The 17,598-nt window shown below is 42.0% G+C and overlaps 1 protein-coding gene across 1 annotated transcript in view; it reads right to left on the minus strand.

Moving 5' to 3' along the window:
• Positions 1-17,598, minus strand: part of SGIP1 (SH3GL interacting endocytic adaptor 1) — a 209,660-nt gene that overhangs the window by 43,191 nt on the left and 148,871 nt on the right. The window contains exons 15-18 of the mRNA XM_081087620.1: positions 14,674-14,748; positions 12,040-12,549; positions 5,556-5,683; positions 4,494-4,620 (exon numbers count right to left, since the gene is read on the minus strand). Coding sequence (XP_080943746.1) covers positions 4,494-4,620; positions 5,556-5,683; positions 12,040-12,549; positions 14,674-14,748 — 840 coding nt within the window. The remainder of the gene's footprint in view (positions 1-4,493; positions 4,621-5,555; positions 5,684-12,039; positions 12,550-14,673; positions 14,749-17,598) is intronic.

Consider the following 17,598-nt stretch of genomic DNA (forward strand, 5'->3'; position numbering starts at 1 on the left):
ACTACGGACCAAAGAAATATAAAGGGATGGAAAACAAAAACACAAATACAAATCCCAAATGAAATCAGGGTCACACATTACTGACTGAAACACAGGAATGGTTTTAATGGAAAAAGAAAAAACAAAACCTAGGACACTGAGGTTATGGTTAGGATACAAAAAAGCAATGTGCTTGTTTCATGATGATGCTATGAGAATAAACTATAATTTAAAAAATGACAGGTTTTAGCATGTGAATTTGGCTGAACTCAGCTCCATAGAAGAAATCACACCCCCACCTTTTTAGGGAGTTGTTAAAGGTAGTATCATCAATAATTGACTTGTGCAAGTGTATTTCACTCAGACACAATTCTCAAGTGGCCAGACATATGTCCATCAACAGAACCTCGTCACAGCTCAACAGAATTACCCAGCATGCACTTCCCCCCATGGGGAAAGAGAAGCTTTTAACAAGACCATAAAAAAGCAGCAGTATAAATCGGAGGTCAGTGAATGAAGCATTCCATTTCACCTTCATCAATATCCAAATTCAATTTGCCTTGTACCTGTCTTTGGTAGTTGTGGACTGTTCATTTTGAACAGCATTACTGCAATTCCATCTTTGGCTAGAGTGTGCAATGAAGGCCAAATGTCTGTAAATTTGTCTCAACAGTTGCTCTGGACTCCAAGGGTTCCAGATCTTTGCCTATGGTCCCCCATTTCACCAACTAACAAATGCAGGTCAATTAGAGTATTATTCTATCTGATTAAAAAATAATACCCATAGATCTTAAGGATATTATTACAACTTCAATGGAAAATTGAGTAAAATTTGTACAAAGACCAGTAAGGGAGAATCCTTCTGACAATGTAGAGAAGATAAGGACATGAATGAGGGTAGTAACACTATTCCATAAACAAGGTTTCTTGGAAAATATCCTACTGGCTTGCTTCCTAGACTTAGGGAGTAAGGCAGGGAAACCCTTTCTTTGTCAATTCCTAAGGTCCTAGGATATCACCTGTTAATCAGTTTTTATTATACATGTGGCTTTCTTGGAGGCTAGAACAAGCTCATGCAACTCCTGTAAAGTGTCTAGGAGAGGAACAGGACAATGAAACTGACCCTAAGGAGCACACTCCATAGTCACTAGAGAAAACAGGAAGCAAAACAGTCACGTCGCAGTAACTGAATGTAAAAACAGTGCCTTTTCATACCCAGGAGTGGGAAATGACGGAGGATATGCCTTTCTTTTGAAGAACTGATTTCCTTTTTACAATCTTGTTAAAATGAGGAGCCTCCAATAGCCATTTGTTCTTTGAGCTGAAGTTACAAAATAATATTTCATAAGGGTTGATTAGCATGCTGATGCTTTTTTTAAATGGTGGTTGTAGACATTGAGGGCTTAGAATAAAACATCCTAAAAAAATCAGAGAACTCATAAAAGGAGTCACTGGATAACCCGTGCTTGGTTTAAATAAGGGCAACACTCAAATGAAATACTAAAGAAAACATTTCCTTAAGGACTAACCATGGAGATAACCTCAACTTCATTTAGGATGGGGAAGCCAGTACTGGAAACAAGCTTTTTCAAAAAAATAGCAGAAGAAAAAAGAAAAACGCTAAAATTAAAGATGGGGATTGTTAATTGAGATCAAGAATATCCACCTCCAAATGCCTATTTTTCTTTTTCTGCAGGATAACTGGCATTAATACAGGTATTTTTAAAAGAAATCCAATTCAGAAGTGGCCTCCACTTTGGAGAGACAAAGGCTTGGAGGAAATATTGTAAGTTTTAGATGCTATAATTAACACTTTGTATGTAGTACTGCATACGAAGTTCTACATCCACACCTAAGGAAGCAACAGCACGCTTCCTTTGTTGCCCATAAGTGATTATTTCTCTTTCATTCCAGATTCCTGGGATATTAAAGAGGCAGATACAAATGCATAATTAACAGTGAAGGAATATAATGAACAGTACATTTAACAGTGAAGAAAAATTATCTTTACTCTGTTTTTTTTTTTGCACTGGGGTCTGAAATGAAGATTCTGCAAGCATCTAAAAACAGTGACTATCATCCACAGAAATAAAAATGGATATTTACAATTAGAGATAATTCCCTGTTTATTTCTACCGCAAATCTCTAGGAGTTTATTTCTTATAATAGAATAACTTTATATATTTTCTATATTCCCACAATATTAGATTTCTCCCAAAATCATAGAGTGAAAGTCCTGTGAGATTTTTCTGAGTACAAAAAGAGTTTACTGTATTGTCAGGTGTGACATCAGATTTACTGCTTTATAATATCGGATAGGGGCATATTCTTATATGAACTCTCATGTAGGAAGATTAAACCTGCTCCTAAAATTTTATTCCTTAAATTTCATTAAACTTTGATTATTGGTTCTCACCACACTTGCCCCAATTTTGGCTCAAGTGTGACAGGAAATGTCAAAAACTATTGTGGTGGTGGGAAAGGCTTCGGGGACTTGCTGCTATAATATCTCCCTGGGCCATTTGACTTTATTAGGTTGACATTCCAAGACAGTCAAGAATAGCCAGTCCTTTGGTTCTGAACAGCCAAAGCATATCCCCTCCAAAAAGAGATAATCACCAAGACACAAGAAGCTACCGGGTGGCCAGTCACTTGACCATGTATTTACTTCAGTGAGAAGTGGCTGCCAGGTGACCCACAGCAGCAGGAAATAAAGGACAGGAGAGTGAGGAATGTAGTGGGAAGATGAAAATGAAATGAAAAACAGTAAAACCAAGCAGATTAACTCAGAGTGCTCCTCAGCAATGAAGCAATGTGACTATCCTCTCAGGTGGCTTTTTTATGACCCCCTCTGTGGTTCACCCTGAAAGAGTGCATACTAGATGTGTTCAGAACTAAAGTCACTGGCCAGGATTTGAGATTTCGGCAGCAGGGAGCATAAAAACACATTGTAGGAAGCATAGACGCAGTTCAAATCTCCTGAGTGCGCAATTTTATCTGGATCTCAGTGAGTTGAAAGAACACGTCAGTCAGTCATTTGAGGTCACTTGAGGTTTGTTTTCTGAGTGACAGCCTATTTTCACTTTCCTCTTTGATCAACCAGGAACGTCACATGGAGTAGGAGGGACAGATGATCTTGAGAAAAACAAGCAAACAACAAAAAACTAGAGCAGGAGTGGGGAAAATGGCTGTAACAGTCAAGAGTACAGTGAGAGTTAAAAAATAAGGTTGGGCTGTTATAGAAAAAACAAACAAACCAAAAGTTAGAAAGAAATGAACTAATAGGCATATAAAAATAGGAAGCCCCAACATGCCCCAATTAATGATGCAGATAAAGAATACAGTTGGCTGTATATACCCATAGTGGTAAATATCTGCCTTGTTACTGCACCAAATGAAATTGGACAACTGGCTATATTTTCACCAAATTTGAAGGATTCTTTTGGACTGGTCTATATAGAGCATGTGCTATAGTTGAACTTCTCCTTGGGGCCCCTAAGAGGCACACCTTAACTTATTCCACTGGAAAAGTAGGGAGATTTTCCAGAAGAGCTTCAGGCTTTGATCAAGCTACTACTCACATGGGCAGCTCTGTAGCGGGCTCTTGGTAAGTAGCAGGGATTTATTTAGCTTCGGTTAATGATTCTCCCAAGCAATGCAGAGTGGTCAGCTGGCTTATAATAATGGGAGGCTTGGAGGGGAGTTCTGACAATAAAGGAAGACAATGGGAAAACATGGAATGGGAAGGCCCCAGGTAAGAGACACCATGCAAACAGAAGATGCAGCAGGAGCCTACAGACGATGGTGAAGACCTTGAGAGGGAGACCAGCCTTGGGAAAAGGGAAGACGCTCCAGGCAATGTGAGGCATTTAAACCTGAGAAAACCATCCAGCTGAGCAGCCATTCTCAACTCTTCACTTTCATCACACCATAAGGAAAGAGACTCAAAGGCATTTACTAAAATGCCAGCAATGATTTATTTCTCAGGGAACGTTGACCACGTATCACTGAAAAGCACTAGAAAAACATGTCAAAAACTTTGCTCAAGTTCCACAATGCCAATGTGTATACCACCTGTCAACATAAGAACAACCAAAACTGATGTAGAAATAAAAGCTTCAAGAAAATAAAAGTTCTAAATTTTGTGATTTCTGAGGTGGTGCACAGTTGGAATTTAAATTAACATTCCCCCCTCAAAGGAGATAATTTAGATCATAAGAAATAATATCTAAATTACAGGACCTTATGTGACGATTTCTTCCTTTCTTTTATGAATAGTTCTGTATGGAATAGCATAAGAAAATTCCTGCATAACACAGGTGTTAATGTTCTTTTATTTATACGCCTAGTTGCAGCACTTTGCCTCCTTTGCTGGGAAGGTAAAGAGTCAGATGATAGTAGCAAAACACACAGCAAAACAATTCTGACCAGAAACATAGGCCTCAGGGTTTCCAGGTCATAAACATAGCCAGTCAAAACCACCAATGGATTAAAAGAGAGGAGATAACGTTTACCAACTGTGGGAGTGGTGGCTGCACTCAGGGAATTGGTGGACGATATTGAAGAAGTGCTTTCAGCCCGTGCTAGGGGTGCTATTGGAGGAGGGCTGGAGGAATGGATGGGAGGGCTAAAAGGTCTGGGCTGCAGAGAGAAGAAAAGAGATGGAAAATCAGATACATAGGTCGTAGTGCTTCCCTTACATATTTTTCATGACTCCCAGTCCCAGCTATAACAACCCAGGTTCTTAAAAGTACAAGAGATACCATTTTTACACTGAAATTGATTATATCGACACTGGAGCTTGTAGATGGAGCTAGGAACCATAAACCACAAAGTGCTACACTCAATAGGTAAGTGACACTTAGAGGAGCGGAGACCTGTGATGTGGTCAATGGTGTTTCAGGACTGTGAACTCACGTGCTCTCAGGGACTAAGCAGGTAATATAATCTGAGAGCGCAAACCCATGGAAAGACATCTGAATACAAAATGCTGTAGTGTGCTAGCGAAACCAATTATTATGAACATCACCAGTTCATGGCTCCTGTGCATGGATTCCAAAGCAATTCACCTCCACTAGAAGTCTCTTTATTGTTCACACAGAATCAGTTCCACCCCTTAACCTAAAACACGATGTAAGAAACTTCTAGAATAAACTCACTGGGCCACCACGGCTTTATATCTACATAGAATGCCACCCACCAATAACTTCTCTGCAGTCTAGAGACAGAAATCAGGACGTGCCCTCTCTTGGGGTCTTTGAAAAGCAAACATATATGATGAAAAGAAACACCTCCCTTTCTAGAGATTTAGCACAATTGAGCATGACTGTCTTGATCTGCATCAAACCCACTGTAGCAAAACTGAGGGCCTAGCGTTCCTTTTCCTCCCATTGTAGACCTTGCCTTGAAGAGGGTAGAGTTTGAGGATGCCTTTCAGATGCCACCTGTCAGGGCCATTTGTACAAGTGACCTGAGGCTTGGACCCGAAGCAGAGATGGCCCGTGGGAAGGTTTTTCACTCCTGTTTGTCACGCTCACCATGAGTTTCTGAGCAAGCCAGGGCAGAAGGGAACATACCACATCTCCGACTCCAGGTTTTCCTGGAGGTAGCTTTGGCCGAGATGGAGGCCGGGGAGGAGGTGGTGGTGGGGTGGTGCTGCTGCAAGGGACCAAGGGAGTGGCTGGCCGAGCAGGGGACGATGCACCTGAAAAACAAGCTGGTGTTAAAAGGGGATGGAAACAGGTGGCCAAAGTGCTGTCATCACTTAATCTCTCCTTCCCCATTCCCACAGTGCAATGCCAGTGCCAGACACTTTTTTTTTTTTCACTTCAGCCATTACTATATTCAACACTGTAGCAGGTGGTATTTTTTTTTTAACACAGAAAAAAAAAATCACTCAGTTGAACTGTGGTTGATGGCAGAAGCTGAAGCTCATTGCCTTTTGTTGTCATGTGACACCCAGTGAAAGGTAAATCTTTTACTTAGTGACAGAAAATACATATTTTAAGACTCTTTTGGATGGTGGAGGGCAGCTTTCATTTGACCACATACCCACCAAAAGTATGATAAATTCTTTTGCTTTTTGCGTATTCGGCATTTAGTTATGTCCTAGATGCAAATGAAAGTTAGAACTTGAAGGAAAATGAATGATTTTTCCACATTATTTAAACATGTATAAGAGAATTACCCTGTTTACTATGCTTCAAGATATGAGTGCTAACTTTAGAAATGTAAGCAAACAGTTGTTGGTAAGCAAAGGAAAAAATGTAGGAAGGTACATTAGCTGTTGCATGAGCATTTTGTGTTTAGAAGCTTGACAGAAACACATTGAATTGAAAGGATTTTCTGTTTTGAAGGAGGCTGCTTAGGAATCTGGTCCACATAGAGTTTGTCCACGATGATTTTGGGGATGATTTTTAAAAGAGCCTCTTGGATTTACTTTTCTGGCTGTCAATGACAAACATGTGAAACACAGACGACACACAGAGGCGGGCATGCACACCCATCAGCACACCAGCAGGGTCTCGGACTCAGGGGTCTGCCTCTCATCACACATGTGTCTGGGATTCCTGGGTAAACGGCTTGGCTAAAACCCTTAAGAAAGTCAAACCAATATTCCATATAGCTCTTGTTCAAAAATGTTCCAACTACTCCAGATGTCTTGTCACTTTGGTAAGCAGTACAGGTGTCAAATCATTACAAGAAAATTCTAAGAAATCCTGCCCCAGGAAAATACCCCTCCCCCTCCCCACCTCCTTCCAATAAGCCACAAAACTCTGCTCCCTGGAGAATCCCAGGCCAGCATCTCCCTCTCCAGATTTTCAGATTCTCAAACTCATCCTCTCAGCATCTGCTCTCATCTTAGGAGAGTCCCTGGGGGGTCGACTTGGCTCCTCTTGTTTAAATGACTTGAAATCTTGAGCATGTTGTGTTTCTCTGTGCTGTTTATTCTAAGTAGAATTTCAATAGTGGGAAATCCTACTAATAATTTTGATATCCCCATCCCTACACCCACCTCTTCTCTATCACTACCACCTTTTTACTATATTCTTACTTTTTATTTTATTGGGCCAGAATCTATGTTAGCCATTATCTTATTTTTGTTTCCACAGTAAGCGTTAGAGGAAGGTCTTGTTACTGTTTCAATGGAAAGTAAAGCTCAGAGATATTCAGTAACTTGCTGAAGCTCACACAGCTCAAATGATCTATTTAACTCCAAAACTCAAGCTCAAATGCAATGTCTGGTAGATTTAGGCAAACTGTGGAGTTCAACATTTTGCATAAATTAGCCTGGTCCTATTTTTGCATGGGCAGCTTGCACATACATCTCTCAATATGAATATTAATAGTTTTTTGCTAATCTTCTCTTCAACAACAAAAAAAGAATTATGTTTTGACAAGTCTCACTACAAGGTTTTCTTTCAAGTTAATAGATTTACGCCCAGGATGGTTGCAGAAAACAGAAGTGACAGCAAAGAGATGGGAAATGAGCTTTTAAACAGCTGGCTTTGTCAGGAAGTCCCCTGGCGCTTTTGGGGAGTTCTATTTTGCTGGAAAACCATGTACAGGAATGGTTCAAAATGGGTCTACTTCCAAGAAATAATGTTCTGAATCAATCTCAGAAAAGGTCAGCTACTTGCCCTTTTCCTACATGTTCCAGAAGGGAAATTTTAAAGACTACTTTCAATAATGCTTGGGAAAATATAAAGGGATTATCATCAAGGCATATAGAATACTGAAAAAACTGGATGAAAAGACAGATTATCCGAGTTGGCCCTGCCTGCCTCTTATCAACCAGGGAATCTTGACCTCTCTGAATCTCAGCTTCCTGTTTTAAAAAATGAGACATGCTTCTCCCTTACAAGGTAGTTGCAATAATCAAAATGGAAAATGCTTATGAAAGTGTTTGCTAAACTATAAAATGCTATGAAAATGGAAGGCAATAGTGATGATGATGGTAAAGATGTGTCTTTCGATAAAGACAGAACTAAAAGCAAGGAAAGAAGAGGCTATTAACTGTTTTTCTTTATGGACACTTATTTAACTCACTTCTTGTCCCTCCCTGGATTGACTTAATGAGTTTGTTATGACGTTGGAGGACACTGAGTGAGTGTTTAAGAACCCAACCCTATTCGCCAGAACCCTGAGGGTCAGGAGAGGATATTCAGGGCCTGAGCGGGTATTTCACAACTAAACTAAGGCTCCCCATGCTTTTGTGAGATTACACGATTGTTAGTATTATAAGAGCTAGAGGTTATCATTTTTACATGGCTATCATTCTTGGATCTTCAATTATACTTCCACTTCCCCTTCAAGCAGTGTTTATTCCCAAGAACCGTGCTGGAAAATAATAAGACATCTCCAGTTAAGGCTTAACTTTAAAAAAATCACATGTATATATTATCTGAGTTTTGTGAGTTCAAAAATGTTGGCAACCATTGACATACTCTCAACCCATTTGCTGCTCTCAACCTGAAGTTCCATCATAGCTTCTCTGGTAACCCCTGAAAACAACACAATTATAGCTTCAACTTTCATCTCTCTTTGTGTGTCTAGGTGGGTGGGTGAGTAAGGGTGGCAGTGGGAGCACCGGGGGAGACATGGTAAATGGAATCCAATAGACCTGGGGTCAGATCCTGGCTCTGCTACTTGTTAGCTTTGTGTCTATGGCCAAGTTCCATCTTTGAACTTCTGTTTCCTTTCTGTAAAATGAGGCGAGAATGCACCACAATGCTGTGGGAAGAATCAAGTGAAATAAAGTATATGCATTTCAAAATATGTAAGAAACTAAACAGCCTTTTCCAATTGTGTTTCTTAGAACACAATTCCATCATGTATTTGAAGAAAGTATTAAATGTGTGTGGGAATGGTTACAAACTGTTTCTTTTTCAGTGACCAGCACATTGTAAGTTCTAAAACAGCCCATCTCATGGAGCTTTCTGCAATGATGGAAAATGTTCTAGAATGAGTGCTGTCGGATTAGACAGACACTAGTCACATGTGCCCATTGAGCACTTGAATTGTGCCTACTTCATCTAAAGAACTATTTTTCATTTTAATTAATTATAATTAAGATTAAAATAGCCACATGTGGCTAGTGGCTTCCATATGGAACACTGCTGCTCTAGAGAGACTTGCAATTAGTAAATATATTTGATTAATTCAAACCCAGGTACCCCAAACTCATTTGCTTATGGATGTGTATGTGTATGTACCTGTGTCTAACATCTTTTAATATTGTTTCAGTATCTCAAGTTGAAGAATGTTGCACAGAAGAACATTCTATCTTTACTAACACCTCTCTTTCCCTGGCCTCCACATTTGCTGCAGGCCAATGAGACTCTTTCTCCTCCCCATCCCCTGGCACACAACCACACAGAATAGAGAGCCTTTGCCAAGAATCAGAGTTTGCATTCCAGTAAAGCCATGTTCAAGCCAAGCTAGGTATTTTTAACTTTTGCCACAAGGAAATTAAACATCTCGAAGTAAATCCTTAACTTCCAACTGTTTTTCAACAGCAGGTAACTCTTTTGATTTACAAAGCTGCCTTGTGAGAACTGCCTAAAATTGGTGGGTGACAGTTACCTTGCTTTGGATGAGATTTTTTTTTAAAGTGAGCATAATGGTATTCAATGAAACAAAGCAAGACCTAAGTGTTATAAAGAGCAGGGAGTTAAAAGCATCGCTACTTTTTAAAACATGAGGTCATATCCTGTTGTTGTAATCCTAAATTCACATTTCTGCCAGTCTGTGTATATTCCATCAATAAAACCTTAAGCAGCAAATAAACTGGGACTTAATTAAAGAGATAATGGTGCAAAGTTTCATTTATTCATGAGCTTCACTGGTTCAGTTCAAGCTTCCACTTAGAAATTCAATCCTTTAATACCAGCAAAGTATAGTTTTTTTTCCAGCTCAATTATTAGGAATCAATAGATTTCACTGGCAGCATTTTCAAGTAATTAAAATAAGGGTATGGAAGCTAAACATTAAAAAAACAACAAAACTCCCAAAGGTTCCTGAAAGAAAGACAAAGCTCCTCTCTCCACCGATTATACCAGTGGTCAATTCAACTACACAGACATCTTCAGAGCCTGTGGAAGGTGGTGGAAGAAACATGAAAAAACAAAGCTTCCCTGTCCCCCCCCCCTCCGCACCCCCCCCCCCTCCAAAAGCTTAGTGGCCGGCCCCTGGAGACAGGGCACTATTCCTTGAAAAGCCTTTCAGAAGGCTGAGAGCCTGGCCTAGGAAAGAGAGCCCCATGAAAGACAACAGAAATGTGCCCCTCTTTGACAACAGAAGATCAACGTCTCTGGGTTTTGGTCTAAACTGAAGGCTTTACAGAGAAGGTGGGAGCTTCTATCCCAGAAGAGACCTGAAAAAGCAACAGAGGATGAAGGTGGATGCTCTAACCTTCTAGAATGACAGAGACGAGCACTGGGGGGTATGTTTTGAGAGAATATTGGTGATCTCATTGATATAGGGCAGTACAGGTGGGTGTCAGTTATCAAGTAAGTTTGGGATACTTCGTAACTAAACCTTAGAAGAGTGCCTGTGGACGACAGTGGTTACAGATACGAGTTAAGGATTAGACAGGCCCGAGTATGACTCCCAAGGCTATCGTCTCCAGCTGAGGAAACGGGGAAATTCCTGGATGTCTCTGAGCCTCAGGCTTCCCACCTGCAGAGTGGGGAAATAAGAGGACCTGCCACAGGGGCTGTTGTGAGTATAAAATAACGTGCACTTAGCGTGGTGCCAGGACAAGAAGTTATCGCTGTTGCTATTATTGGCAAAATAAAGGCTCTCAAAGGTCCTATGGTAAAAAAAATTTAACAAAATCTGATTTTGTTTTGACACATGCTTTTCAGACTTATGTATTAAATCGTTTTCATTTTTTACACTTCCAATGGAAGAGGCAGCAATGAGGGCGATTAGAATAGAGACAAATGTCTTAACTAACTTAAACTTGGTGTCCTCTTTCGAAGCAAATGAAAAACAAACAGCACATGGCACCCCAGGAAGGTGCCTAAGCCAAACCCACAGGCATGGGAGGGTCTTGCCAGGCAAAGGTGTGCGCCACTGGGTTAAACAACATGGAAGAAGATGCTTAAGAAAAATAGTGATCTTTCTTTGGTATGCATGGCAGGTTTTCCCATCTTTTCATAGTGAGAAATCACAAAATAAAGCTTCAAATAAGAAAAAAATGAAAACTCAGATTCAGTGTCAACATTTGCATATATTATTCTAAAACTTATGTTTCTGATGGCCTTTCCCATCACCTGTCACCACACTTAGAGTTGACAGGATAGGCTGATGAGCATGTCAAAATGAAACCAGAGACTACTTTGTCTTTAGTGGCAGCTTGATTAGGTTGGGGATGTAGTGAGGTATCTTTTTGCTGTCCCCTAAAATCTCATTTTCTAACTTTGTTTTTCTGAAATAAATTAGAGGGGCTAACATGGTTCTCCTCTCACACAGAAAGAAAGAAAAAGAGAAAAAGAGAGAAAAAACACCTACATTGACTTACAAAAACTAGGGCTCTTGGGAAAAAGAAATTAATTAACTTGATCTGGGGAATCCTTTATATATATATATATCGAATCATCATGTTGTGTACTTTAAATAGCTTACAATTTTATTTGTCAATTATACCTCAATAAAGCTGAAAACAAAACAAACTAAAAACAAAACAAAATAAAACTAGGGCCGTTGTAGAGACATCTGATGAGGAAATCAGACATTTAACATAAAACTTACTGGCTATGAAATCTGTCTTTCTAGAACTTTTCTGAATTCCAAACAATGACATCATAGCTTTGCTTAAAAACATACACTCCCTAATTGCAGGGTGGGAGGCTGGGCAGAACACATCCACAGACTTGCACTATGACTGCGAGCATTCGATGGACTAGGACATGCCACGGGGCCACAGGACACCCGAACCAGAGGAGGGATGACGGAAGCTCTATAGGCAACTGCCAGGAAGGAAGGTGTTGCTCAGTCTGCAGCAGCCATGGCCATTCCCAGTCACATGAAGCACACTCAAACAGTAAGACGTACCACTGGTGGTCCCCGTACCACTGCCCGAGCCAGGTCCGGGGGACGAAACCACAGTTCTGTAGGTGGGTGGTGGTGGGGGAGGCGGAGTTGCTCTCTGTCCCAACCCAAAATCTTTAGGAGATGAGATTGTTTCTAAGTAATCATCTTTAATGAAGCTCTGCTCAGCGACTTTCTTCTGGACTTCTTCTAAATTGAGCGGCGATGGTACATTTCGAGGAGGACCAGGGGGCCCTGGAGGGCCTGGGGGGGCTGGGGGGCCTGGAGGACTTGGGGAGCCCAGGACTGGGGAGTCATCTGGGTTGTCTGATGCAGCTGGTGGGGATACCACCTTTTCCCTTGGAGTCAACTCTGGAGTAACACGTTCCGGGGACGTATCAGAAAAATGGACCCACTTTTCTTCAGCGTTAACAGCAACAGACTTGGGGGACAACACTGGGCCAAAAACGCTGTCCAGGTCATTGATTGATGGTAGTTTTTCAATTGTGACCTCTGTGGCTGACTGGTCATGTCCTGTGGTTAAAGTAGTTGATTTTAAATTTTAATTGAGTTTAATATTATTTGTCAGGAGGGTGGGGTGGGAGGGGTGAGGCCAAGCCTGGTAAGTAGGTTGCCTTTCTAGGTGCTTCACTGGGCATATTTCATGATGTAAAAGTATCTTGATTGAGCTGAAGGGGAGGGGAGAGTTCCCTGCCTCCAGAATGTGAACGTCATCTTTCTTTGTGATTACCTACCCTTCCGCAGGGTGACCCCCGTTAGCTACTTCTACCATCATCGAAAGAGCTGAGAATGCTGTGCTCTCAAGGGCTGCTCCCAAGAGTGCAGAGTGTGATCATTCTGAGGAGGCAGTGCTAGAGTCACCGAAAATACGGGTTCGGGACTACAAATGCCAAAAGGGCGGTCCCTTGTGAAAATCTGGCCTACTGAAATACATGTAATACAGTAAAAAAAAAAAGATAGCTGAAAATCACCCTCATAATTAATGATCTACTCTAGCATATTGAATAAAAATGTTTGGTGAAACTAATTATAATATCTGTTAGTTAAAAAAAAAAGCACATAATTAGCTGTATATCTTCCACCTTAAATATACCAGAAACACAGTACAAAGATTATTTAAAGGGCTATCTCCACATGTATATTATACACATATACATCCCACACACAACACACACATAGGTTATTGAGAAGACAGTCACTGCTTATTAGAATTGTTACATACATATATACCTATTTCACAGGGAAGAAAATTATGAAAACATCTGTATAATTCCTTTTTTCATCAAATCTAATTGGTTAATGTCAAAGGCATGACTGTGATATCTATCTATCTATCTATCTATCTGAAGTCCCAAGGCAGAAAATTATGTTTTGATAAATATTAATATCAGCTATTCTTTTCCATTCTTATCAGTCATATGAGAAAAAAATTCAAAACTACCTCCTAGATCTTGGCAGGAAAGATTTGATAACAATTGTAGCGTGAGGAAGTATACTTTTTTAAAAACTGAGGCTATTCAAATTAAAAATTGTTACCTAAATAATTGCAAGGCACGAGCAGAAGCAACCAGCTTAGTGCTTCCATATTTCACATTTGAAAGGAGTTCACATTCAAGGTTCCAAGGCTACAGATAAATGAGGCAGCAGTTTGCATAGCCCACAATATTTATAATTTCAGGTAAATTTATTTATATGTAACATATTTATGGAGATACAGGCGCCAAAATGCTTTGCACTTGCAAACGCCTTTCCTGATGACACTCTGGATGACTTCCTGTTGGGTTTGAGTCAATATAAATTTCATAAATGACTATGTTTGGCATTTGTTCTTTTTGATAAATATCCCACTCTGTGGCTACCAAACCCACCAGGCTGCAAAAATAGCAAAGGGTGATGCATGAAGCTGCAATAGCATTCCCAAGGTGATAAAGAACACATTCTAAAGGCCCAGACACATAAAATAACTATTTCTGCTTTTGTCCTGCTAGCCCAATAAGATAAGGTAGATTATAAATTGAACATACAGCATTGATTTTAATAGAAGAACAAGGGTGCCTTAGAAATGATCTCTCTAAAGGCATGCAGCATTTGCCTATTCTATTTCATCATCTTTGCACATCTTTTTGCCATGGGAAGCTAGGTACTTTTATGATTACTAAGAAAAAAATTCCCCACCGCCCGAGCTTACCAGTATGCTGCACATCCTGGAAACCATTTCATATCTTTATAGACTAAACAGTTTTAATTCTGGCAAAAATGTTTTCCGTTCTTGGAAAATTAACAGTTGTGTCTTGAGACTATTAATTTGCATATCATGAAAATGAGATCCAATGTCAATTAAACAATGACTTTCGACACTGAGATTTTTTTCTTTCATTTTACAAGTAAATGCGACCCTCATTCAGCAATAATATACAGAGGACAAATTAGTTGAGAAAGTGAATCTTTTTGTGAAACTTGCGAGTGATTCTTTAAAATAAGCCCGATTCGTGATAGACTGTAACAGAAGTAAAACTAAACGCAAACATTTTCATGGTTAGTCTAGTCTACAGCTTGTAACACATGATGGGTACATCAAGGCCCGGGGATACTGCTCCGATTGCCACATCTTCCTGGAACAGAAAGACTAAAGCTTACCTGGTCCAACTGTGAGGGGGGAGCCTGTTCGGGGTGGGGTGGCTGGTACATTTTTTGGAGGCAGTGGAGGAGGTGCTGCCAAGAGATGAGAAGCCAAGCATTATTGATTACTTTCTCCCTGAGTTATACAATATTCTGTAGCGAAGCAGGATTTAAGCTTTCATTCATATTCTTGCTCTCCGAAATGGAATAGTCATTAATGGTCTAAATATATTTTTAAAAATTCAAAGCTAAGGGATGATGCAGGACCCATTCAGATTCTTCCACTTTATGATAATAAAAATTTGCCAAAAGAATGTCAGATAATAACCATAATAATATTATCATTTTAATAATTCATTACTTTATGACAAACCTCCTATATCTGTACTAGGAACTAGGTACATAGGGTTGAATAAAAGGAGCCTCTGCCCTCAAGGAATTTCTGACTTAATCATTAGGCATCATGTTAACACAGTTACAATCCAGGGCGTGACCAAGGAAATGAGAACAGCTTGGGTGGGGACTCAGGTGAGAAGTTCTTAACATAGTCAGGATATTATATCCAGTCTTTGGAAATACTGGATCATGTGGCTTTATATGGATTAAGTCTGGAAAATTTTTCTAAGTACATGTCTTAAATTTTAGTATATTTTTGAAAGTTTGAAGCAAAATGATTTGAATCAAAGAAGAATGAACATTTTACCTTGGTAAAACTTACAGAAAAAAATACCCTGAAGATAGAAAAGGTGTGTTATGGCCCCAATCCTTCTGAACTAGACTTGTCATTTTGTAGGCAAAATTAGGAATTACTACTTCAAGAGTACTTTTGTTTTTATCCTTTCTTTAAATGAATGTTTTCTTGTCATTGGCCATATTTGTTATATCCAAAGAGTTCATTCCACTGCGGTTCTAATCCTTTGAAAATACATCTTTGAAAGATTAAAAAGTGTTGTTGATTTTTTTTTCCTGTTTTATAAAGGAAACTAGAGGCTCAGTGCACGGATTCGTGCACCAGTGGGGTCCCTCAGCCTGGCCTGTGCCTTCTCACAATCTGGGACCCCTCAGGGGATGTTGGACTGCCAGTTTTGGCCCAACATCCCCCAAGGAATATAGGAGTGTGCGAAACAGCAGGTGGCCTGGGAGGAGCCCAAGTCTGGGCCGGGCACCAGGTCACTCCCACACATACTGGCCCCTGCTATGCCTGACACTGCTGCTGCTTGGTAGCACTGCCACTGAGGCTGGAAAGGCTCATGTCACTGCAGCTGCTCTTGCCAGCTGTGAGCCTGGCTTCTGGCACCTATGGATCAGCTGAGCAGTGTTCCCACTATGGGAGCATACTGACCACTGCGGGGCAGTTCCTGCATTGAGTGTCTGCCCGCTGGTGGTCAGTGAGCGTCATAGCTACCAGTCAAACAGTCGTTTGGTTGTTCAGTTGCTTAGGCTTTTATATATATAGACTAGAGGCCTGGTGCACAAAAATTTGTGCACTCAGGGGGGAAGGAGGGGGGCGTCCCTCAGCCTGGCCTGTGCCCTCTCGCAGTCTGGGACCCCTCGGGAGATAACGCCCTGCTGGCTTAGGCCTGCTCCCGGGTGGCAGAGGGCAGGCCCAATCCCTAGGTGCAGCCCCTGGTCAGGCTCAGAGCAGGGCCGATGGGGAGTTGGGGCGCCGCCCCCTGTCATGCACAGAGCAGGGCGGATTGGGAGGTTGCGATGCCACCCTCAGTCACGCTCAGGGTAGGGCTGATTGGGGGGTTGGGGCACCGCACCCTGTCACACTCAAGGCAGGGTCGATGGGGAGGTTGCAGCGCCACCCCGTCACGCACAGAGCAGGGCCAATCCAGGGGTTGAGGCGCTGCTCCCTGTCACGCACAGAGCAGGGCCCATCAGGGGGGTTGGGGCTCCTTACCCTTTCACGCACAAAGAGGGTCGATCAGGGGGGTTGGGGAGCGACCCCCTGTAACGCACAGAGCAGGGCCGATCAGGGGGTTGAGGAGCCCCCCCCTGTCACTCACAGAGCAGGGCCGATAGGGGAGTTGGGGCTCCGTACCCTGTCATGCACAGAGCAGGGCAGATCAGGGGGTTGGGGTGCCGCCCTCTATCACCCACAGAGCAGGGCCGATCAGGGGGTTGGGGAGCCACCACTGTCACACTCAGGGCAGGGCCGATGGGGAGGTTATGGCTCTACCCCATCACACACAGAGCAGGGCCCGTGGGGGGTGGGGTTGGGGCGCTGCCCTCTATCACCCACAGAGCAGGGCCGATCAGGGGGTTGGGGAGCTCCCCCGTATCAGGCACAGAGCAGGGCTGATCAGGAGGTTGGGGCGCCTTCCCCTGTCACAAACAGAGCAGGGTGGATAGGGAGGTTGTGGCCCCGCCCCCTGTCACACACAGAGCCGCAGGGCGATCAGGGGGTTTGGGCGCTGCCCCGTCACGCTGATCCCGGTGCTGGGAGGCCTCTCGGCTCCGCTGATCCCGGTGCTGGGAGGCATATTACCCTTTTACTATATAGGATAGAGGCCTGGTGCATGGGTGGGGCTGGCTGGTTTGCCCTGAAGGGTGTCCTGGATCAGTGTGGGGGTCCCCACTGGGATGCCTGGCCAGCCTGGGTGAGGGGATGATGGCTGTTTGCAGCTGGTCACACATCCTTCAGGGTGGGGGTCCCCACTGGGGTGCCTGGCCAGTCTGGGTGAGGGGCTGAGGGCTGAAGCTCCCAACTGTTCCTTTTTTATTTATTTATTTATTTATTTATTTATTTATTTATTTATTTATTCATTCTGGGCCAGCTTTAGCTCTGGCTCCAGCTCTGAGGCCTCTGCTGCTGAAAGCAGGTATCTGGTTTGTTTGGGTTCTATAATCGAAACTATGTATAACTCCAGCTCTGAGATCCCGGCTCACTGAAAGCAGGTTTCTGGGGTTTTGCTTAGCTTCTATATTTGTTACAAT

The sequence above is a fragment of the Myotis nattereri genome, assembly GCF_964212035.1.
Source record: "Myotis nattereri genome assembly, chromosome: 3".
In the NCBI taxonomy this organism is placed as follows: domain Eukaryota; kingdom Metazoa; phylum Chordata; class Mammalia; order Chiroptera; family Vespertilionidae; genus Myotis; species Myotis nattereri.